Source organism: Crassostrea angulata, chromosome 3, assembly GCF_025612915.1.
Source record: "Crassostrea angulata isolate pt1a10 chromosome 3, ASM2561291v2, whole genome shotgun sequence".
Taxonomy (NCBI): Eukaryota; Metazoa; Mollusca; class Bivalvia; order Ostreida; family Ostreidae; genus Magallana; species Magallana angulata.
Window position 1 is genome coordinate 46,180,779 of NC_069113.1, and position 25,285 is coordinate 46,206,063.

Sequence of the window (25,285 nt, forward strand, 5' to 3'; positions counted from 1 at the left end):
AATATTTATAAGTATTTATTCTACTACTTCAGGACGAGTAGGTTTTAATGTTCATAAATATTTATTCTACTACTTCAAGACGACGTGTAGGTTTTAATGTTAAAACATTTATCATAATACTTCAAGACGTGTATTATTAATGTTTAAAATATTTATTCTCCTTCATTTAGACGTTATATTCTAATGTTCAAAATGTACGCTTTGGCGAGTCTCCACTCATGAAAACAAACTATACAATTATAATATCATATATACTTAACACTGTTTAAAATGTAGTAAAATTTGTTTTCTACATATATTTATTGGAATTTGAATATTCCTTATTGTGCTGAAAATATACAAACCTGTTAAAAATCCCACTTTTAATGATTTTTATATTTTTGGCAACGGAAAATATGTTAGAAATATAGTAAAATTAAAAAGCTGAATATAGTAAAATTAAAAAGACAGAAAGCTCAATATGAGTGTTGTGTTCATTTTTGTTTACGTTGTCTATCACGCAATATAAAACCTGCTTTATATTTGATTGTCTGTATCAGTAGCTCAAAAATAAAAGTTTAAAGAAATAAGAAACAAGAAACCATATTGACGCAAGCGTCAAATGGGCCGCAAAAAATATAATTGTTGTATGAATCATTGGTTGTTTACATAAAAACACACGACAAAGAAGAAAATATGAGTTGGTTGTACTAGTTTTTATGGAAAATTTTAATATACTTTCCGCAACTTGTTTTTAAGTTTAACATTTTACTATTATCATAAAGAATCGAGTTCGTTACTGTTAGCATTTCTAACGGTAATTGTATGATCATTGCCATAGTATGAAGTAATGGCGAACACATTGATTTGTACATTACTCTAATACAAAGTTTACAGAGTTTAAATCATCATTTTTCTCTTGGAGATTATGTATTTCAAACCTTTTTGGTTTTTTTTTTGGTTGCATTGTATTGAATAAAAACTAAATGGATTAGTTTATATGATTTCAAGGGACCATATGATAAAAAAGAAATGGATTAGTTCAAATTTTCCAGTCAATTAAAACTTTCATATCTGTCATCTTTTTCATATTTTTGCATAAATAAATGATGTGGATGACATTTCATGATATTTTTCTACCAAATTTTACATGGAAATATAATAAATACACACACAAAGTAATTTTATTTGACACGGCACATAGAAATTCAAATATATCATTTATATAAAATTTCATGTCATTTAGGTCTTGAATATTTCAGGTCTTTAGTATGCCCCGTTTATCGATCCCGATACATTGTTTTGAAAAGAATGAAGAACTCCGATTTTTTCCGAATAGATTATAGTCTCGATAAAAACGCGCCAAACACGACAATTTACTAAATATGAACCTACTTTTCATTTACGAGTAAAAAAAAATTATGTGATTTTTTGGAAAGGCATAAAACATATATCTACAAGCAAATTTACTTATAATTCATAAAAATAAGCATAATATTAATTCTATTAAAAAAAACTATCCCGCAGAAACGCAGTAACAATATTTAAATGTACATCAAATAACGGACCGCCTTCCGGCGGCCCGTAATAAACAATAATGTTTTCATTTGTAATTGTACCCAATACCAACAACTCGACTAAAAAATCAATATTAAAAAAAAAAACACTTTAGCACTAACAGTACATCTTAAAATGATTTACATGAATCTGTCTGCAGAGTATGGCAAAAGAGTAATGTATGCCCATTATTCTTCTTAACAGCGGACTGATTTAAAAAATCAATGCATCAGAAATGCGAATATTTACATTGAAGTTGTTTTTAAGCGTGAATCCTAGTATTTATTTTCAACAAAACATTAATGGGATTGAAGACAGTTTTATCAAAGAATACTTTTTTATTCGTTCAAGTTATGACCCCATAACCAACAGTGGTAGCAACGGGGGGTAATTGATGTGTACAGAATGACATATTTGATTTAAATTATTATATGGATTTGGTTTTTTTATTTTTAAAAGATTACCTCTTACTTTACTGCAAATTGTATTTTCGCTTTTGCGCAGGTGCAAAATGGCTATAAAGCAGCGACGTATGCATGAATATTGTAGTGTGTTTAAATATTCAATGAGTACCTGCTAGCAAGAATTCCTCTGGAAACATTTCTTTATCATAACATTTATTTTGGCCATCTACAAAACAAGTCCGGTGTTGTTTATTTGCAATCAGCTGTAAAGAGCAAAAGAAAAAAAAGAAGCTTAGCAGATATAAATTCCACTTGCAGCATGACAAATAAAGGCGTCTAAATTTATTATATTTTCTTTTTCGCAAACTTTGCATTCTTTTGGTTTCTCCTAAAAATTAAATCAGGCTTTTGGTGCATTATTTGTTAAAATTATCAATGCTCATCTTTCTGTATGGGATTATTTATTACCTTTGACGAAATAAAACCGTGACACTCAGCTATTTGATAAGTGGTTAAAGATATAAATTATTAACATTAATACTTCATACATACAATTCAATTTATATATCTCTATGGAAATGAAAGAATTAGAATCGTCTTTGATTTTACTGTTAATGTTATGCTACTAGCATGTCAATCTCGTGAATAATTTTACATTGATGCTTAAAACACGCCAGATGGATTTTTATTAGAAATATTTCTTGGTGTACCTTAGGGTTGCACTGGTTACTTGAGAATTGATCATTAGATCAATATTGCATTTTACACAGTGACTTTAATCTTGTTGTTGATCGGAGGAACTTTAAAAGATATGAAATTTTTTTTTGAAAATTTGATTATCTTTCAAATCAGAATGCTAACTGTGCAACTTGCTGCCTCTTGTGACTCCTATTATTCAGCCATCCCTGAAGTAGAAAACAAGATTGGAACTTCGTATTTAGTACAAGAAGCCAAGGCATCGTCACTCACATTTTGTGGATCTTTGTGTATCAACAACTGTAATTGTTTTGGATATAATCGCCTTCAGAAACAGTGTCGATTACATGTTATCTGTGATGTTGGTAACATGTCTGACACTGCGCGCGGGATGGCGGTACTATCGTGTATCTCGTAAAGGTATGGATAACATATTGTAAAACTTCAAAATTCTAACTCACGAATGATTATAAGTTTTGATATAAAACATTCATAACATTTCTGGATTACTGTGGAATCATTTTTATTCATGTTATTTGTGGGTAACCAAGTTTTCTTAGTTTGTGGGCGTGTAATTTCGTTTGTAGCAATTTCGGGATAATTTGAATAAATTTCAGTCAATTGCTTCTACATACGTTTATGTGTATGCAAATTCGTGGGCAAGGATTGATTGTCATATATCTCTTAAAGATACGGAAAACATATACTAAAACCTCAAACTTTTTACTTAAAAAAATTTATAAAATTTCTGGACTACTTTGAAATTAGTCGTCTCTCTGTAAAATTTCTGAAACAAAATGTTGTATGTTTGACTACTTTCAAGTCACGGATGATGTCGCGTAACTATTGTCAATAGCCCCTTTTACAATCATGAAACTATTGAAAGAATAAAATTTTATTTTGATTCTAATGATTTGCAAACAAGCGTGAATAAAACTTTGACACTTTGTGAATTGTGTAGCAAATTCATATACTTTCGAATACACCGGTATATATTTCTTTTAGATCCTCAATCGGCGAATTTCAAACTGTTTTATTGGAAATGCTGTATTTCAGTGTTTATAACCACTTTTGTCTATTATGTAACTCATTTGTCAGATGAGATAACTGCCTTTAAAATATCAACGGAATTTTTCCATAGGATTTTTAAAATTTTTTAATTTGTTAAAATCCAAAAGGATTTGAACAACATATGATTTGAAAATCCAATAGAAAATCTTGATTTCATATGGGAAAACTAGCTGTCTGAATCAAACTTTTATGGGTATAAAAAATAATTCCTGTAGGTTTTTTTTTTTTTTTTACAAATAAATCTAATAGGACTTTCTTATTATCCTGTAAAATAATTGAAATAAAATAATTTTCCTGTGGGAATCTTCCAATGAGACAATAATTTTTAAAGGGTATATATCTAATCTGAGAAGTGAGACAGATTACAAACGTGGTTTTAAATGTACATTCCGGGCTAAATGTCTATCATATTGGATAAGAACGTTTAATAAAACTGCATCTTTGCACTAGCATAATTATTAAACACAACTTTAACCTGTTAATAGTTTACAATAGCTTACAGATAATCCCACTTGACTATACGGAGTTTTAAAATATGGATTATTCATTGAAACCTGCAAGAACTTATTAAATAGGGAGGTAATTGCACTTCGTACATTAGTGCAACAGAAAGATAAAGAAATACTTTGTCTTAAGGAGCAACAAAACAAGCTATTGTCTGATTCCACTATCGGTAATTCCACTCGACCCACTTTTCCGTCTTGTTCATATGCAGACGCTGTCAAATCTCCCTCTAGAAATCTCCATGTAGAAGTGAAAGAGTCAAAAAGTAAAGACCAAACAGAAAGAGTCGTGTCATTTCTAGATAAAAACAATCAAGATCAAAGTGGAGAAAATCATATCGCAGACAAAATTCGACACATACGTAATGATCAACACTTAAGTACAGGTCAGGATCATGCATCTCGGATGAACAATGACAGCGTTCAGAACGAAAGCGAATGTGCAAACGCGAGCGAAGTCATTAAAGACAATGAGGACATAAAATACGTCTTCCGTGGTGTCAAGTCAGGATCCCGAGTAAAACGCTTACTAATGTCAAGAGTTAAAGCAGATGGAAATATTCAATCAATAATTAGTGCAATTAAACAGTACGCAAGGGGCCGCGATGTGTTCATTACGCACATAACAGTTCTTAAACTTTGGAAGCAAAAGAATCCTACATACACACTTCGGGTGAACGTACGAGCCGAGGACTGTGAAAAAGCACTTGAACAGGGATTTTGGCCATCCGGCATCTTAGTTAGACCGTGGCAATCGCAAGCTATACGCGAAAACAATAATCATTCCTACAATGGCTAAACTTTTATCACAGATTATATACACGTTTTTCTTTATTCAAATCATGTTGCGAATAAAGTCACATCTTCGCTAGCCAAGTGTTTTCGGTCCACTCTGCTCCCCACAAACCCTTGGCAGATTAAGCGATTTAAACTGTGGCTGACAGGTGCGACATCTAGCGAATGCACTGAAATTAAACTACTGGGTTCAACCAATCGCGCGATAGCTTTCATAACCTACTTGATAAATATCGTAAACAAGACAACATGGCGGCTATCAGTGTAAAAATATCGGAGATACAGAACTTTTTTCAGATCCAACTGACAGAAAATCAAATTCGTGGGATAAAGGGCTTAGCGGCTGGCCAGGACGTTTTCGTAGGCACACGGACGGGAAGTGGAAAATCTTTAATTTACGAAAGTTGTCCAATTATCTTTGGCGAGTCGAGTGTGTGTGTGGTAATATCCCCACTTCTCAGCATCATGAAAGAGCAGGTGAATAGACTATCTGGTCTAGGTTTGAAAGCAACATATATTGGGAAAAAAGATTGCTGTATAGACGACGTTACGAGGGGATATTATCAGTTTGTCTTTGGAAATCCTGAAGTGCTGGTTGGAAACGACAAATGGAGAGGAATATTTCGACATCCCGAATTTTCTCAACGACACAAGTTGACAGTTATTGATGAGGCACACACAGTTTATCAATGGTAGTGTATATATGAATTAATACCTAACAGTATAAATACAGTTTATTTTATGATAATACAATTTAGAATACCCTTATAGGAATATTCATGCCCAACATTTCATGATTAAAAAATGTATTAATTTATTTGAATTTGAAATAAAAATAGCTAACACTTGTCAAGTAAGAGTGTCAAATATTTAAGCATTGAATCATTATTTCATGAAAGATATAGTAAATTGGCAAATAAATTATTAGTGACATAATTTCATCTACAAGGACTGACTGTTATTGCTATTATGTATTTCATAGGGGCGAGAAAAAGGATTCTGATGATGCCTTCAGGGAACATTTCTCAAAGATCGGCGAGTTGAGGTCCCTCAGTTTGAACATTCCACTACTCTCTCTTACAGCAACCGCAAGTCCGTCAAATAGGAAACGAATCCTGAAAAGTTTATGTTTCCGTGATAATCACATTGTAATAATTGACAGTCCTGACAGACCAAACATCAAGATTAATGTTAAATGTGTAAAAAATAATTCTGACATTAGTGACATATTTTCATGGGTTATTGACGAACTCAACTCAAGGAAAAAAAATGCACAAAGAATTGTGATATTCTGTGAAAGCATTAAAGACTGCGCCGTTCTCTACACCATGTTCAGACGGAAATGTGATGCTTCTTTAGTACAAATGTTCCACAGCAAAACCGCAGAGCACATCAAGGAAAAAATTCGCATTGATATGGAGTCAGAAGATGGCCAAATTAGGGTCCTTATTAGTACAAATGCTGCAGGAATGGGAGTGAACTTTAAAGGCCTGCATAATGTTGTTCACTATGGACCTCCACGTGACCTTGACACACTAGTACAGCAAATGGGCAGGGCAGGAAGAGATGGTGAATTCTCTGTTGAATTAATTTTATACAAAAATCATAAGGGACATTTAAAAAAAATAGACAGCGACGTTCTTTCATTGATAAAATCAGAGGATCAGTGCCGAAGAAACATTTTGTGTAAAGCATACAACGCTCATTCACACATTTTTGAACACTTGCATGAATGTTGTGATTTTTGTGAAAAGACCTGCAAATGCTTAGACTGTCCTAGGCTATCTCATCCTGTATTTAATGCAATTGAGCCACAGGAAGAGGACGCATTTCAACGTGATGTGACTGATGAGAATAAGATAACTCTCAAACATAAACTAGAACTTTTACAAAGTAATCTACCTAAGTTATTTGGCAACAATTCGGAACTAAGTGTAGAAACTATTAAGTGTATTACTGACAATTGTCACAGAATATTTACAACAAGCGATGTGATGGAATATGGAACAATCTGGCTGCTCGACACTGCTGAACAAGTGATTAAGATTTTTGATGATGTATTTGATGATATTATAATATATGGTTCATCAGACTCTGAAAACGACTTCACTTGATGTATTAAGTTGTGCATATTGAAGTTTAATTTTGTCAGAATTTAATAAAAGATAAGTAAATTTCACAGATAAAATTTTATTTTATGTATATTTTCAATCACACTTAAATAGCCTACATCATGCAAGCAGAATTTTTAGCATGGTGTAAATTTAGAACCTGAATAGTTCTGAATTATTTTCTCTAGAAGTTATTCTAGTGATTATATGACTCACTTTAAGAACCCGTGAGAACCTCATTTTTTCAAAATGGAATAAGTTGGGTTTTTTTAAAGTTAAATTGATTCCAAAATTACTAAAAATTCAGCTTAAAAATACATAAAAAATTATAACAAGTCAGAATCTAGCTATTATTGCCCTTTATGTTGACTCGTTAAAATGAATTCTCAGTTCATATTAATTGATAACACACATTCACAATGTATAAACTTTTACATCATTTCAAACGATGCTCTCTCCTTTTGCTTACTTATCCAAATGTGCAGTTTATGAAGGTTTACCTTTTCAAAAACATCTTTTATGTTTTTGAAATTTTCAAATTGGCACCCTTGAATGTTTTCAAAGATGTCACCTGCCATCAACTCCATCAGCATCAAATTTATGTCAGAAGATTTATCAGTCTTTGTCCTTGATTTACCAGAGGGTTTCATTGACACCTGATACCTAATATTCTCTCTCAGCTCATCTTGGATTTGACATGCTAATGCTGTAGTCTGGGCACTATTAAAGGTAAAGTTTGAACCCTGCTCTTTTATTTTCTTCTTTACTAGCTGAACACAAATTTCCACTAAGTTGTCATTTGGAATGTTTCCATCAATAGTTCCGTTAAGATTTGCTGTTGTATTCCATTTGTATTCAAAGGCTTGCTTAGGTGTTAAGATGGCCTGTTCATAGGCCATCATTCTCCACAGCCAAAGCTGATACTTGGTATGTCCGGCAACATTTGCACACAGCATTTCAAATTTTGCATTCAAAAATATCCGGTTTCCGTCGCCCATTTTATAAGCATCAGATGTATCTCTTAAGATAAGAGCAGCTTTCATGAACGACGACCGCCATACTGCAACCTTGTCCCCCTTTTTGGGTTCTTCTCGTGCAGCAGTAAGGAAATGCCAATTGTGTTCTCTCTCTAGATGGCGTTTAAAGTGTCCAATTGTCTTGTAGTTTTTCTGACACGTGCACATATACTGACTGGTGACGGCATCAAACATGCTATGTAGCCTGGCATTTTGTGCGTCTAGCCTGGCAGCTTCTTCAACCAAATCTTGGAGATGAGTTGATCCTGGGAGTTTAGAAATTTGAAAAGTTTCATTAGAACAAAATAAATGTTAACCGAACATAATAATATATAAATAGTGCCTGCTTGGGAGGGTACCAGTTGAAATTGACACCCCTCGAAAACCATTGAATATCAATTTCAACTGGTACCCTCCCAAGCAGGCACTATTTATTTTATTATACTGAATGTCTTTATTTTATAGCAAATTTTACTGCTTTTATATAGAAAAGACGTGAGTTCTACGGCGAACCGTACGCGCATAATATACGCGCATGTAACAATTCGTTCTATCGGCTTGTTGCCAAGTGTGTTGCTAACGCCGAGGGTATTAGAATGAATTGTCAACTGCGTCTAAACCAATCAGATTTTAGTATTTAACATGAAAGTATAATAATTACTATTATTCTATAAAACTTATACCTATGTGTCTCCTCAAAGATAAATAATAATTAGTATTGTTTTATAAAACTTATCCCTATGTGTCTCCTCAATGAATAATGTTCATGGAATTAACCTTGATTGATTTTTATGGTTAGATGGTTATGATTTTGCTATAAACTGCATAGGTGGAAAAGGAAGAAAATCGGCTTAAAAAAATGACTTAAATGTAAACTATGAATAATCAGCAGGTGAATTATGTGTTGTATTCAAAACAAAAAGCATATATTAGTCATATACTGTATTGATTTTCCTTGCTTAATTAATAGAATGTCATATTCATTATGAGAAAGAGAATCACGGTATGAACTTTGTACATGTTTCAATGGGGTTACATGTAATGTTAACCTTGCAAGTTGATATGTTTGTTGATCACTGCCTCAGCCAGATTTCTAAGCCATGATAGCTGCTCCTCATTTGAATACATTGATAAAATGTTGGGGTTCCACTGTTGAGGAGATCCATTTAGGTCATTCAGTCCCATAACATCCATTGTGGCCCCAAGTATAAATGCATCCAAAGCATCCTCCACAAAAGCATAATGAGCTCTATGAAAATTTTATGGATTATATGGATGTATAACTACATGTACAATTTTCAGTACACCCCCCCCCCCCCCCAAAAAAAAACCCCCAAAAATAAACACACAAAAAACAAACAAAACCAAAACAGACTGACAATAAAATATCTGTGTTTATCTCCTTAAGTTAGGAAAATTAAACCAATTAATAGACATACCTGTATGCTTCAACAACTTTATCTTTTCCAGTAACATCCACTCTGTGAATGACATTTCGAAGTTGATAGAGTGTTCCTTGTTCAAATGCAGAGGATGGTTTGTAGAACTCCTGGTATATAAACTAGTCAAGAAAATACAAGAGCAATTATTGATACATGTATCAGATTAATAAAATGAATTGCAAAAATATTAAATAATATCCCCGATATACATGTACTGACTACTGATATGAAATATATATATTAACAAAGTATGCCTTTTTAGAAAACATAATTCATCAGATTTTTACTTTTTATGATTGATGTGCCATAGAAAAAAAAATAGTTGATTCTTTTGAAGTAAATTTGACAATTCAAACATTACAAATTCTTTCACTTCAACTGTTAGTAGGCTTTAATTTGTGAACAATATGCAATGTTAGTTAAATTTCAAATTTCATGCAAACAAACCTGAAGCATCATACTAAGGCATTGCATAACACTTGGGAAATTGTATATAATGGATTAAAGTAAAGTGTTTAATAAAAAAAGTGGTGGCTAAACTACCAGCATCCATTTTCAATACCTATGCATTTTGACTGTGGAATCACTTATATGTGTGGGGGTTATTTTTTTTTTAATTCATTGTATTTTTTATATTAAACTTGAGGCTCATAGAATTTTTACTATCTTGTTTAAAAATGAATAATAAATTCATTTATCAAGGATGTAAATTCACAGGTGAGTATCCAAAAATCTTGAAATCACAAATAATAATAATTCTACAGTAATTCATCTAACTTGTAATAAAATAATGATAATGGAACACTTACAAGAGTAACAAACACAAGCAGAAACCATCCAAATAACCAACAACTCCAAAACAGGAACTGAACCAATTCTTAGAACAGGAACAGAATATCAACCAAGGGGAATACCAGCAAAAAGTTCATCATTCTGTGAAGGCCCTCTGGTCTGTGAATAAGTCCTCCCAGTTTGTAATAATCTGTTTCACAGTTCTGCATTGCGAGTTGTGCTGTGTATGCTCGCTCATTAGTAAGCACATCACCACCAAATACTTTCCTTTCTAAAACTTCTGCTTTTTCCCCAAGAGTATGTGCTATATACTTCTGATGAATGTGCTCCAATATGCTAATTATGTCATCATGCAAATTTTCATTTTTGTCAAGCAAATCAAGTATGAAATGAGTTGACTTTTTTGAGGTTTCCTCCATGAAAGGATGATCGATGTGTTTTGGAACACAATGAGCAAAAGACTTTAAGCATTTAACATGTCTTGTGATAACCTTCAGTATATGATGGTTCATGTTTCTTTCCAAAATATTGATGTCTTGGGCATTGGGTAAAAATGAATGGTTTGGTAGTGATAAAATGTCATGCTTGGGTTTATCATCCAGCATAGTTGAATCTAGCACTCTTCGTTGTAAACCAACTAAGATAAACCAGTGAAAACTTTTCCTTTGATTTTCTTTTGTCATAGAAGAAGTCGATTTAAGAATGTCCAAATTGTCACCAATTATATCGAACGGGGGCTGAATTTCAGATTCTTTTAACTGACTTTCAATTCGAGAAATGTACTTCTCCCCATAACATTTTGTGGACTTGTCATTTGACTGGGCAACACAACTACTTGGATCTACCTCAAAGCTTGAGCACATGGACACAGCAGGACATTGTACCAACCCAACTTTAGTGAATATATTAAGTGGCAGAAGATGGCAAGCTTGTGGGACGGTAGATGTACATGTATAGTTGCATGAATCTGTTGTGTAGCATGACATATTTGACTTAGCAGTGGCTGTGTCACTGACGTAGGCAGTTGAAAAGTTCATGTCAAAGTATGAGTGCATTGTCACTCTAGAACATATACCTTGCTGACTGGAGTCTGTGAAATAACTGGAACTATCAGTCACATCTTGCTCATGGAGTGCAGATACCATTTCTTTGGTTTTCTTCTTGTTGAACTGAAGACTTGATTGATGCACCTGACATAGAATTGTGTTCTCTATCTTCTTCTTCTGAATGTCAATCAGTGAAACATGCTTCTTGTGAGTAGCTGAACAGCCCACAGAAAATCCAAGGCATCTAAGCAAATCTATTGTCTAATATGAAATGAAATGTAGATCATGTAATACATACTTATGTGCAATCACACATTAACATAAATCTAAATCTTAATTGTAATTTGATAAGGAAAACAATGGCAAGTGAAATGTTTAAAATCATAATGAATTTACATCAGTCTGAACATTAAATTGTTATCATACTGTCCAAATCTAATATGTTTCAAAATATAAAACCTACGAGGTAGGGTGATACAATCAACAATAAACAAACAAATAAATTACTTCGAGTAAATTAGCTGTTTAAATGATGATTACAGTGAGTAATGAATATCCTAAATATAATCCTTGTGTCCTGAATATTTTGAGTATTTTTTTCAAAGATTGCATTAATTTTAGATGAAAAAAGTAAAACTGGAAATGATTATTGTAAAAAATGAGTTTGTTTAGGGATTGAATTTTTAAGTCCTTAACCTTAGAATGAAGGTGATACTAGTGAGAATAATTGAATAAATGCACATACTTCATCAGTGGCTCCACCATGGTCTAATAACTGACCTACAGCATGGTGAATAAGTGACATATTTTGGTTTCTGTGGTGCAAAATAACTGCTGCTGAAGATACCAAAGCTACAGGCTTGGTAGTGTTCATAGTATCCTCCAGTATCTGGGAGAAGGCTGGAGCTTTCTCTTTCAGTTCATTTGCAATTTTTAGAAAATCAATTGAAATTATGTCCTCAGAGGTATTGCCCCTCAAAATTGAAGGATCATTTTTACCACAAAGAAGTTTACATTCTTCTTTCACACACTTTGAAAGAACTTTCACTGCCTTCTCTTTAAAGTTTTTAACTTTCACCAGTTTATTAAGAATGACCTCTGGTTTATTGCCTCTGACAATTCCCACCATCACACTATACAGTCCTTTCTCTCTTATTATTTTTGTCCGAACTTTTCTGTCATTTTGTCCTCTGTATGATATCTATAAGTTAATTTCAATATAATAATTATAATACATGTATATTGTTTGATATAATCTAAACTTGTGATTCTTTAACTATAACTACTAAAAGCTGATATATATGAACCATTCATGAGTACCTTGGCTTTCATTGGGGAGAACAGCAATTGTTGAGGCCGCTTTCTGGAGGAAGCTGAAGTTTCCATCTGCAACACTGTTTTCCTGGGTGTTCCAAGAATATGCACCTTGGATTTGCGTGGGGTTGGAGTGTGGAGAATTGTCCTTTTGGTGCGGTTAATACATTTTGTAGGGGTGACGGGACATGTAACCACACGCGAGGAAATTCCAACTGAAGCCTTCGTTGATACGGACGTCTCTATTGCCCTCGACGATAGTTTATTTACAGTATTTTTGTTCCGTAATTCTTGTAATATGGAAGCTTTTTCCACAGCTAATGCGTTTAACTTATTTTCAACGTCAAAGTCAATTTTCTCTAATTTGTTCAATTTGTTGAAACGTACATAACACAAATAATGGGAATGTCCGTCATTTTGACTCGGGCTGTAATTCAGAACTTCTGTCAGTTGTTTTAAAACCTTAAATGATGATGAAAAGATTAATCGCCGGTATTTTAATGGTACCGGACCCCAACACAGTCGGCACATGCCTCCACTTACGGAGGCAGCCATTACTGTTTTTGCATGACGTATTTGATTATGAGAGATATCTTTTCATTGGATCCAAGCTTTACCCTTGGAACCAATGAAAATTAGCCACAGTTTTTATCGCTAAATCTGTCAAGGGTTTGTGAGGAGAGGTACGGATCAGAAACCCTTGACTTGGGAAGATGATAAAGTCATGGAACGTAAGAGGAATCATGTATGGAACACCGTATCTGTCAGAACTTTTAAATGACACAGATGTTTTTATTGCTGTTGAACACTGGCTTCTACCGGAACAAATCAGTTTTCTAGACTCAATCAACTCCGATTTTAAAGCATATGGCATTTGTGACACACGCATACCCATTGAGCCGGAAAACAGAACCCGTTCAATAGGATTTGGAGGTGTCGCAATCATGTGGAGAAAGGAACTATCTGTATTTATAGTCGAACGCGAATGTACCGATCGCGTGATCCTTGTCGTTGCTAAATGCAAAAATGTCGATATTCATATAATTGGTGTACTTCTACCGTCAACAAACCAAACAGTGGATGAATTCAGACATACTTTGGAGCATATTGAAAAACTTTACGACACATATAGTGCAAACGGTCCTGTGATGATACTCGGTGATTTCAATGCCCACTTATCGCATGGATATGGAGATAAAAACCCAGTCAATTCGAACGAACGTGGGAGAGTTCTAGAGCAGTTTTTAGATGAACGCAGGCTAATGTCAGTGTCAAGTCAGATGGACACCATAGGTCCAGACTACTCCTACGTAGGTCATAGCGGAGAACAGACATCTCTGATAGATCATGTGGTTATTTCAGAGGACAAACTTGATCTCGTTAAGGAGACAGGCATACTTAAAGATCATTACCTCAACTGCTCCGATCACCTTCCGATTTTCTTAAATATCTCATTAGAGGAGGTTCCTAACATCAAATCGGAAATGAACGATAAAGAAATGGGTATAAACTGGCGTAAAGTGTCTGATGATGATGCTTGTACCTATAGGCAGTTGGTTCGTGACTTTACGGATAAAATTGTTCTTAATGGTCCTACTGTTGCGGATATCGAGGAGTATATTACTAAACTATCTTATTCCTTGGTGCACGCAGCAGAACTTGCGCTACCAAGGAAGCGTTTTCGACCGTTCCTGAAACCTTACTGGAAGAGTGGAAATGTGAAAGAATTGCACGCTGTTAATAGGCAGAAAAGAAATACTTGGATACTCGATGGTAGACCTAGAGGCATGCAGTATGCGTCATACAGAGATTATAAGCGGGCCAAACGTGAGTTCACAAATGCTCTGAAACGAGCACAAAGACAATTCGAACAAGAAGAATTCATTCGACTCAAAGAAACAGCTGAACTGGACTTAGGGCTATTTTATCGCTCTTTAAAAAGACGCAAAAGACATCAAATGAACTTCGTGTCGATGGTAAAATTGTTCGTGATCCTGATATCATCAGGCACGCCTGGTACGAGCATTACAAAGGGCTAGCCCAAATAAAGTAAGACCCCTCATTCGATGTAGAATTTGAGAATGCAATTTGTCATGAAGTCTCCAAAATGCACTCGCTCTCAATGGGAAACTGTGATGAAATCAGTAAAACACACATTAACGAAAATGAAGTTGTAGCTGCTCTACAAAAAATGAAGAATGGAAAAGCTCCAGGCTTCGATGGAATTGTAACAGAACACATCAAGATCACTCAAGATATCTTACTTATCCATCTAGTAAAATTGTTTAATGCAATTATGGATGCAGAATGTTATCCACAACAATTCTAAAGAGGAGTTACCATAACACTCTTCAAAGGAGGCAATAAAGACAAACTAGATATGAACAGCTATCGCGACATAACTCTTATGTCCATCCTGCAGAAACTCTTTGAAAATATATTGTACACTAGATTGCAGAACTACAGCAGTGAAATAGCATTTCCGCACCCTCTACAGCAAGGGTTTAGATCAGGGTGTGGCAGTATAACGGCAGCGTTTGTCTTATCTGAAACTGTTAATCATTATCTAGAAAGAGACTCGGATGTTTATGTAGCTTTTTTAGATAACGAAAAAGCTTTTAACAGTGTGTGGCACGCCGGCTTATTCTACAAACTGTTTCATATTGGGATAAATGGAAAAGGATGGCGCTTGCTTGTTGACTCATTTCAGAATATGACTTCCTGTATTTTTTACGAGGGGAAAATGTCAAGCAATTATACCATGAGACAAGGAGTTGGGCAAGGCAGGGTTCTTTCCTCTTGGTTCTTTCTTTTAATGATAGATGGCCTCATTCTTGAGCTAGATCGTCTCAACATTGGTCCACATATTTGCGATCTACATGTTCCTTGTGTTATTCTCGCCGATGACACATCACTTATCTCAAATACTCAAACTACAATGCAAAAGCAACTAAATGTCGTAGTTGATTATGCGTCAAAATGGCGGTTGAAATATAACCCTTTGAAAAGCTGCATTATATATTTTACGTCCAAACGCAACCGTAGAAAACCTGCCACTGAAAACATATTCCTCTTAGGGAACAAAAACTCGCCTATTGATATCACAGACGAAAACATTTACGCCGGGGTGACAATTACTAACAAACTTTCATGTGCAAGTGCCATTTCGCGTTCATGCTGTAAAGGGCGAAAAATAATGAACTCTCTTATAAACATAGGAGTGCACAAGCATGGCATGAACCCGATCCTGAGCTGCAAAATGTGGAAAACTGTTGTTGCACCAGCAGTCCTTTATGGCTGTGAATTATGGACAGATATATCTAAAAAATCTTTGGAAAACCTTGAAATCTTACAAAGATTTGCTGCACGCAGGATTCAAGGTTTTGATCAGCAATCTCCCTCTGCGTGCACTATTTACTCACTAGGTCTTATCAAAATGGAAAAGACGGTTCAAAAACTTCAACTACTTTTCTGGAATCGGCTCTGCAGATCTAGTTACTCGTTGTTTTTTAAAAAAATTGTTCATTGCAAGATTGTGTACATACTCGGTAGACACGCCCCAAAAGAAACGTGGGTTCGTTAATTGTATCTATAGAACCATGAAGAACTATAAAATTGATTACTTCTTCCATGATTATCTCCGTAACAGGGAAACACCTTCAAAGTCAAGTTGGAACCAATACATCGACACTCTCATTCGTATTTCTTCTCAGGACGAATGGAGAGAATCTTTGAAAAGTCGACCAGAACTTAGTCGCTTTGCCGAAGTGCATAAATATATTGGACCTCATCCACTCTGGTCATTGAGCTTTCAGCATCCGGAATACACTTGGAAATTATTTGAATTAATCAACTTTTCTTTTACATATGAAACAGAGGAAGTGTCGTGTAAGCTCTGTAAAAGGAAAGTAAACGATATAGTACAGCATTTTATTCTAGACTGTCCTGTCCTATATAAAAGTCGCGAGTATCTTATGCATCTTATAGTGAATTCGTTGACTGTAAATACATATGTCAAGTTGACATACAACTTGGACAGCGTAATAGTTGGTACTATTCTCGGATCGAAGGACGACGACGTCATTCCAGAGGAGGAGTGGGCAAGCTATATGCTTTCAGTTTCGGAAGGCATCACAGTGATGATAAAGGACATGCGAGCACTCTTGTAACGTTTTTTTGTTTAAAATATGTGCGATTCAAGATGAACACTCCATGATATTTGAACATTGATTGTGTTCTGTATATAAGTAATTGTATATATGTGTTCGTGATAATTTTATGCTTGAAATTTCAGCACTATTTATTGTAAACACATTGCACCAAACACTTGTTTGATGGATTTAATCTCTAACTTATAGAGGAAATAAAGAATGTCTGTCTGTCTGTCTGACTACTTTCAAGTCACGGATGATGTCGCGTAACTATTGTCAATAGCCCCTTTTACAATCATGAAACTATTGAAAGAATAAAATTTTATTTTGATTCTAATGATTTGCAAACAAGCGTGAATAAAACTTTGACACTTTGTGAATTGTGTAGCAAATTCATATACTTTCGAATACACCGGTATATATTTCTTTTAGATCCTCAATCGGCGAATTTCAAACTGTTTTATTGGAAATGCTGTATTTCAGTGTTTATAACCACTTTTGTCTATTATGTAACTCATTTGTCAGATGAGATAACTGCCTTTAAAATATCAACGGAATTTTTCCATAGGATTTTTAAAATTTTTTAATTTGTTAAAATCCAAAAGGATTTGAACAACATATGATTTGAAAATCCAATAGAAAATCTTGATTTCATATGGGAAAACTAGCTGTCTGAATCAAACTTTTATGGGTATAAAAAATAATTCCTGTAGGTTTTTTTTTTTTTTTACAAATAAATCTAATAGGACTTTCTTATTATCCTGTAAAATAATTGAAATAAAATAATTTTCCTGTGGGAATCTTCCAATGAGACAATAATTTTTAAAGGGTATATATCTAATCTGAGAAGTGAGACAGATTACAAACGTGGTTTTAAATGTACATTCCGGGCTAAATGTCTATCATATTGGATAAGAACGTTTAATAAAACTGCATCTTTGCACTAGCATAATTATTAAACACAACTTTAACCTGTTAATAGTTTACAATAGCTTACAGATAATCCCACTTGACTATACGGAGTTTTAAAATATGGATTATTCATTGAAACCTGCAAGAACTTCTGTGGAATCCTATTTAATGTTAAATGATTCCGTTTCTTGATTAATGAGTTTTCTAATTGATAATTTTCATCTATTGCTGATTAAATACTTAATCGGCAAAAATGTTATTTACAACATTTTATGCCTGTGCACTTTATCCTAATTGATTTTCATTTGCAAAACTGATACAATATTACTCTTTCGACTATAACCATCACCTCCATCTTTTTAATGTGAATGAATTTTTTTTATTATGTAATCAAATGTTTTCGTAAATTTATGATTAAAAGGTTAACGTAACAGATATAAATCAATAATACTGAACTAATTAAAAAAAATAGTTACATAATTTAAATATGAATAATTGTCTTTCTTTATTTTAAGTTTACAATTGCATTACTTACTTTATATTTTGAAAAAAATATTTTATGAATTATTTCCAAAAATCTAAAAAAAGATTCATTATAATTTGTTGACCAACCACCCTCGTTAGGAACGTTTGGACAAGTATTCGTATGTGTCTATTTAAAAGAACATTGTCCACTTAACAAAACAATAATTGATTGTCGAAAGCTTTTCTTCTTCAATTCCCATGATATTGAAAATAACATTTCTACCATATATCATCATCATCCTTTTTAATGAACACAAATATAATAATGATGCTTTTTTAGCTGAAGACTGTTTGGCGCTGTATCAAGCCGGACAGACGTGTTCCGGTGTGTACACCCTCCATCCAGCAGGGGGCGCTAATACTGATGTCGTCTGCGATATGGAAACGATGGGAGGAGGCTGGACAGTAAGTTACAACATATGTGAACAACGTGTATCTGATGTTTTATCAGATGACGAAAAACCGTATTGTTGAAATTTTTTACAGATCTTGAAAATTATGCTACATCTAACAAAACTGAACAAGCGACTCTCCACACAAACACACTCACATGTAATTTATGTATGAATAACCATGAACAGCATCTATATATATGTAGATCCTAAATGTAATGCTATATGGTGGTTATTTGCCTCCAAAGAATAAGGTAACGATAATAGGAAAATAAATTAATAATAATGGTAAAAATGATGAAAAGAAAGTAAAAAAGAGAAAGAGGAAAATGTCATTCAGTCAAATACATCAATCGATAAATAATGCCAAAAATCTGGTGGAATAAATTGTTTATTCTTTATGTAGCGTGTTGGTTGATAGTAACACACATTAAATCAGTAATTATCAGTACATGTAACTGAAATATCAATTTCTTCACAATTGATCAATTTTTATACCTTTTATAGTTGTCTCCATTTTTAAACTCTTTTGATATATGTATATCATAGGAACTTTTATGGCATTTATTTATAGCGTATTTTAATTGTTTTCTAGGTGATTCAGAATCGATTTGATGGTTCCGAAAATTTCAATAGAAACTGGGCCGATTACAAAAACGGGTTTGGGTTGGCCGTCGGTGAATATTGGATTGGTAAGTTGAATTCAACATTACAGTTTGAAGCACAGGGGCCAAGCCCGTTTTAACATTAATTTCAATGTAATCATAAATAAAGAAAGGGGTCGAACTCTGACCCAGATAAAAAAAACTACCAGCTCGCTTCAAAAGCCTAATAAATCAATTAGTTTTACAACACTTGCAATATGCATGTATTTTTCAGAAAAGTAATGTCTAAGATACGCTCATGCCGAATTTCAAGTTGATGGGTCTTAAAATAGCGGAGATATACGTCATTGGTTTCTCGAAGTCGCCAGTTTATTTTCACTCGGACATTTACCGGTCAAGGGCTCACGATGGGATTTTGCCTATGACAACAGCAGTATTGCAACAAGTCGAGAAACAATCGCACTAATCTTTCAAAATCTCACATCAAACGCAAGCTACTTACATCCTTAAATTCCGATAAAATTCCTTAATTAAATACTCTCCAAACTGAACTTTTATTCTTCAGCCATATTGATATCTGACAGGGCCAGCCATTTTGACGTCTTTGAGAAAGACTGATTCTGATTGGACCATCAGGAATATTAACCAATAAAATTAAGTTTAACATTTTCTATCACAATGGCCGGTCAGGTCAGAAGTTGATGTAGCTGCAGAATAAAAGTTCAGTTCGGAGAGTATTTAAGGAATTTTAATTTATCGGAAATTAAGGATGAAATAGCCAAATTATGTTCGTTTCTTTGTAGGTATTTATGCAATTCATAATCTTAGACAAGCTAACAATTCGTTGTACATTTCAATCACCCTTACAAACGGTACAACATTGTATGAATTGTACGAACTATTCAGGATTTCAAATGAACAGGACAATTCTAGATTATCCATAGGAGGAACTGCATCTGGCACTCTTGGTATGTCATCTTTTCTTACATCTCTCACAATAAGCAGTTAGAGGTTGTAAGTTTTAACTTATTTATTATTAAAACAATTAAGAAAATCTAAATAAGATCCTAACACAATGCACGATTTGTTTTTATCATACGTGTACATGTATAATAAGACAGCTTTCTCATTCTCAATAGATGATATTGTATTTTATATCTGATTGTCATAAATTTGGTTTACCGTAATGACAAAAGACTAAACCTGTCGTTATGTCAGATATTGAACAGTCAGTGACACATATCGTCGAGTACCATATATTCAAAATAATGAGCAGTTTAGGGCTTAATTTTTAAAAAAACTTTTTAAACTGTAAATTTTCCCAACGCGCTTGCCTTTTGTGATCTTTTCTAATCACATTTCCTTCAACGAATTTTCGATCATCTGCTGTTTGGCCGGTTATCTGTTATTCGTTTCTTTATTTATATTACCACTTATTCATATGGACCAAACTTGGCACCAACCATCTTCAGTTTGATCTTAAATTTTGAAATGAAGGGCTACCTATTTAATATAAGTGGAACTAGATTGGAGATGCAAACATTTTCTCCCGAGGCTAAGTGGATAATGAAATCAAAATACTTCAGATTCTTTCCAATATCATATTCAAAAAAAAGGAACGAAAAGTTTTGCAATCAAATGTTTAGAAGCATTTGGATAACAAATTAACAAAAGAGATAATGTGTACATCCTTTGAAGAATGGCTTAATACTTTTAGGGAGCGTAAATAAACCAGAATGCGTTAGCAATTAATATCGATGACAATATTGAAATCTTCTTTATACCACTCTGATATTAAATGAGTTTTCTTTATTGTGATCGATTAATGCGATCTAAAAAAAACTTCTAAAGCATCTAAAGTATTAACTTCAGACAATACTTAAATAACCGCTTTGTATATATTTGACGTTATATAATGACTAAAATTAATTTAACTACTGTTTTTTTTTTTCATATCAGTTCCCCCGAAAGAGTAGTATCGACTGGCCCTTTATTTCAAAATTTCCTTCATTTAGTTCTCGTTTCAAAAATAACAATTACAATTACAAGCACGCATAATCAATGCTTATAGTTTTAATGAAGTTAACTTTTTGAAATGTTCATAGAAGCTAAAATTTGGGGTTTTAGAGTTTAAAATTATCATATATTCTATAATTCATTGCCTAAAATGGGGCCGTTTTTATATGTTTAATGATATCATATGATACACTAAAATTTGAATACACTAAATCAGGCTTGGGGTAATGCGAAATGTAATGGTAATGCATTGCAATGCATTACATGTTTTCAAAGTAATGATAGCAATGTGTAATGCTACAAAATTAGAAAGAAATAATTCTTGAGATAAAATGTTTTAATTGTATTATTAAAAAGATTTTTTAACACTTCATATTTGAATTGTTAATTTTACTAAATATAACAGCACAATTTCATAACATTTTTAAGAGTGTTGTTATTAAGAGTTTTTAATCATTTAAACAATTTACTCAAATTAGTTTGCACTTCAATAAGAAATGTGTCAACAAAACACTATGCCCCAGGATAATCTAAGTATCAAAACAATATATTGTTATAAGAAGTGCTAAACACCCCAATCCCCTTCCCTTTGCTATGTCCCAATAGAATAGGAGACCCATGCACCTTTAAAAGCAAAATGAATGCAATGTCCATCCATGATGAAAATAAATATCACTTCCAATATTATAACCCATTTGAAAATAATTTTACTTACTTATTCTCTCTCTCTCTCTCTCTCTCTCTCTCTCTCCCTCTCTCTCTTCTGTCTCTCTTGTATCTTAAGTACAATGTACATTAGTTTGGACGGATAGAAAATACAAGATTCATGTATTTTTTTCTATTATTGCACTTAATATATCCAAAGATAAAGATCGTCAAACAGTACTTTTCAGTCCAAGCTTCGACTTTTCCTGTAAAACATTTATTTAGTATAGCTCGGAAGATTTTCAAACTAACAGGATGCAGTTAAAAGATGAACCCTTTGAAACTTCGATCATAAAGTGCAACAGCAATCTTTTGTCTTAAAGTGTCCTCAGTAAAAAGAAATACGATTAAACACCGTATCTTAAGAAATATAACTGGGAAAACCATCTGTTTATGAATTAATACAATTAAGTGTCCAAAATTATAGAGATTTGTGTAATCTGGGGGAATATCTCTATTTAGCTTTTAATAACCGCAACATTATTCCTTAAATTGTTTTTTGTTATGCATGTAATTCTGTGTCTCTTTTTTGTATTCTATATTGTATTAAGCCAAATGTCATTAAATATCATTTTACTTATTTGATACGCATGTTGTTCATAATGCCACAAAATGATTATATATTGAGCAAATAAAGAATGACTCTTGTATAGTCATTGAATTTGAACCTGATACTGAGCATGAACCTGTAGATATGTTAAAGAGTGTTTTATATTTGAAACATTTGCAAAAACTCTTTATTAGCTTTGCTTTTTTAAAACAAAGTAATGGTAATGGTAATGCATTACTTTACTCATGTAATGGTAATGTAATGCATTACTTCAAGAAAATCAAGTAATGGTAATAGTAATTTAATGCCCAAATTCATGAAGTAATGGTAATGTAATGCATTACTTTACAATGTAATTTCGCCCCAAGCCTGCACTAAATGATCGATAAAAAAACTTAAGTAAAGATTAAAGATTATCTCCCTGTAGTCAGGGTTACCCAATTATAAATAACTTGTCATTTGCTATTTCATAGTGTAGTTTCAGCATATAACATGTATCATAAAAAAAATATAAATTTTGACAAGGAACATTATCACAATATCAGAATGTGTATAAAACCGTAAAATGCTTTCTTTGGAGTTTCGTGTGGGCTTGTAAGTAGAATAAGACTTGCAGAAAAGAAAAAGTTTTCTGCAATAAAAGTTTTCTGCAATGATTGCTGCCCGTTAAGTCTGTACAAATCGAAACAACAAAGAAAGGTTTTTTTATGGTTAAGATATATATTTATCGAGAAATCATTTATCAATTATCCGTAATTAATATGTTAATGTAACCAATACTACAAGGCAAAGTTTGCCATAATAGGCTTTCATAACATTTTCTGGTTTCAATTGTTCAGAAAACTAAGGATCCTTTTATCAACTAAAACTCACAATCGAATTGTTCTGATTAATCCCTGGTAGATTACAGCAGCAAACATTTTACACTTTGATAAGACATACGAATATATTGATGCTCGCTAACATACACTGTATATTTTTCTATATTATAAAAAAAAACACCAGGAAACCGGATGACCCCAAATTCTGCAACCGACAATCTAAATGGTAGGGAATTTTCAACATCAGAAAGATCTAACTATTGCGCAAAAAATCACAAAGGAGGCTGGTGGTACCACGATTGTTTTGACGCCTAATTAACGGTCTGTTCGGCTCCTCTGATTGGGTACAACCTTGGTACCCTTTACTAACAACAGGGAAAAGCATTCAGAAGACGGCTATGATGATTAGGCGAGGATAGCGGGGAAATGTTCACAGTTATAGTCTATCGGCGAGGATAGCGGGGAAATGTTCACAAAGAAATCATCTATAGGCGAAAATAGCGACAAAATGTTCACAGAGTTATAATCTGTAATGGTAAAATGTAATAGTAAAGTGAAACAAATAAAAGGCCCCATTCAGTATTGATCGTATATTAAATATATGTTCTAATTCCATTGGTGTTTAAATTTGTGCTTTTTGTTCGGGTTTGAGGTTGGATTAATAGATTTTCACATTTAAAAAACCTTTTTGATTGGATTCTTTGTTGCGAATTTTATAAATTAAGGTAGTTTTTTTTTTTTTTAGATAAGTGTTGTTTTCATTGTGAACATATTTTATTGATTACAGATATGTCAAAAGGATCAGACACACGTTCTAATAACTTAGATTGTCCTCACTTTGATAAATACATTACATGTATATATTACACTGCAATACACTAAACATTTTAACAATTATGGTACAAGCGGAAATTAATTAACATGCTGATTTTAAATGATATAATACTGTGTATTAGTAAAATAGAAAAATATATGCAAATATATTTAAAGGATTTAGTTTAATCTTCCACACTCCTGTATCAAAGTGTGAACTGCTTTTAATATTTTCACATTTCATAATCAGACAAGAATTTATCACACAAATGTATTCAATGTACATCAATTATAAACTTTATACATTGTGGACATGTAAGTAAAAAGGGAATTGATATGTATTTTTTATTTGGTTATCGTGTTTCTAAGCAAAAAAACATATCTAACATATTTTCTTAAACGATCATTACCAAGTGAAAAAAGTATTTTGTGTAAGAAAGCGAATACAAGACTATCATTTTAGCATTTTGCATTTACACATGTACATATTATTATGTTATGAAAATGAAATTTAAATTTTATTAATACTCTATCCTTTTTATTTTAATTTTTGAAACACAGGATATACTAGATTTTTTAATCAGCAAACAAGGATAAAAATGTTTTGCTTCGAGCTTTAATTTATCAATCATATTATAGAGGCCGAACATTTTACAAACGCCCCCTTTTTTACCTGTACAAACTTCAAAATGAAGCCGCTTGTCAATCAAGTTTGAAACAATAGCACCCAGTTTTATTGGCGTTATCGTCCGAGCGTGATCTGGCCAGGTCCGCGGATTTCACTTAATTAGCAATTAACAACGTTTTTAAAAGCTTCCGTCATATATTAAAAGGGGAAATTAAAAATTAAATTTTTAACATTATCAGTATTAAAACTGATAATGAAAAATAATTATTCAGTGATTGAAAATACGCACAACTTATATTTGAATTATGTTGAATATATGTGACCTAATAAATCCTACGAAAATGCATGGACAGCTCCGAAACATATAAAATTTTCTTTTTACAACAAACGTACAATGTGCTACTACAGCTATATTTACTGGTAATTCACTCAGTTGGAACT

General features: G+C 33.1%; 2 protein-coding genes and 1 pseudogene across 3 annotated transcripts; 2 read left to right on the top strand and 1 right to left on the bottom strand.

Moving 5' to 3' along the window:
• The first annotated feature begins 2,739 nt into the window (after positions 1-2,739).
• Positions 2,740-23,976, top strand: LOC128178143 (ryncolin-4-like; annotated as a pseudogene).
• LOC128178142 (uncharacterized) lies at positions 5,073-7,536 on the top strand. Its single transcript, XM_052845173.1, has 2 exons — positions 5,073-5,697; positions 5,988-7,536. The coding sequence occupies exons 1-2, from the start codon at positions 5,255-5,257 to the stop codon at positions 7,117-7,119; spliced, it is 1,575 nt and encodes a 524-aa protein (XP_052701133.1). The 5' UTR covers positions 5,073-5,254; the 3' UTR covers positions 7,120-7,536.
• LOC128178141 (uncharacterized) lies at positions 9,355-13,429 on the bottom strand. 2 transcript variants are annotated; one of them, XM_052845171.1, is made up of 4 exons: positions 12,733-13,429; positions 12,158-12,613; positions 9,572-11,673; positions 9,355-9,381 (listed from the first exon to the last, which is right to left on the bottom strand). In XM_052845171.1, exons 1-3 carry the CDS (start codon positions 13,279-13,281, stop codon positions 10,453-10,455), a joined length of 2,226 nt encoding a protein of 741 aa, XP_052701131.1. In that variant the 5' UTR covers positions 13,282-13,429; the 3' UTR covers positions 9,355-9,381; positions 9,572-10,452. The 2 variants fall into 2 exon arrangements, with proteins under 2 accessions (XP_052701131.1, XP_052701132.1); XM_052845172.1 differs by lacking the exon at positions 9,355-9,381 and having other exon boundaries at positions 9,572-9,693; positions 10,384-11,673.
• Positions 23,977-25,285: the final 1,309 nt, after the last annotated feature.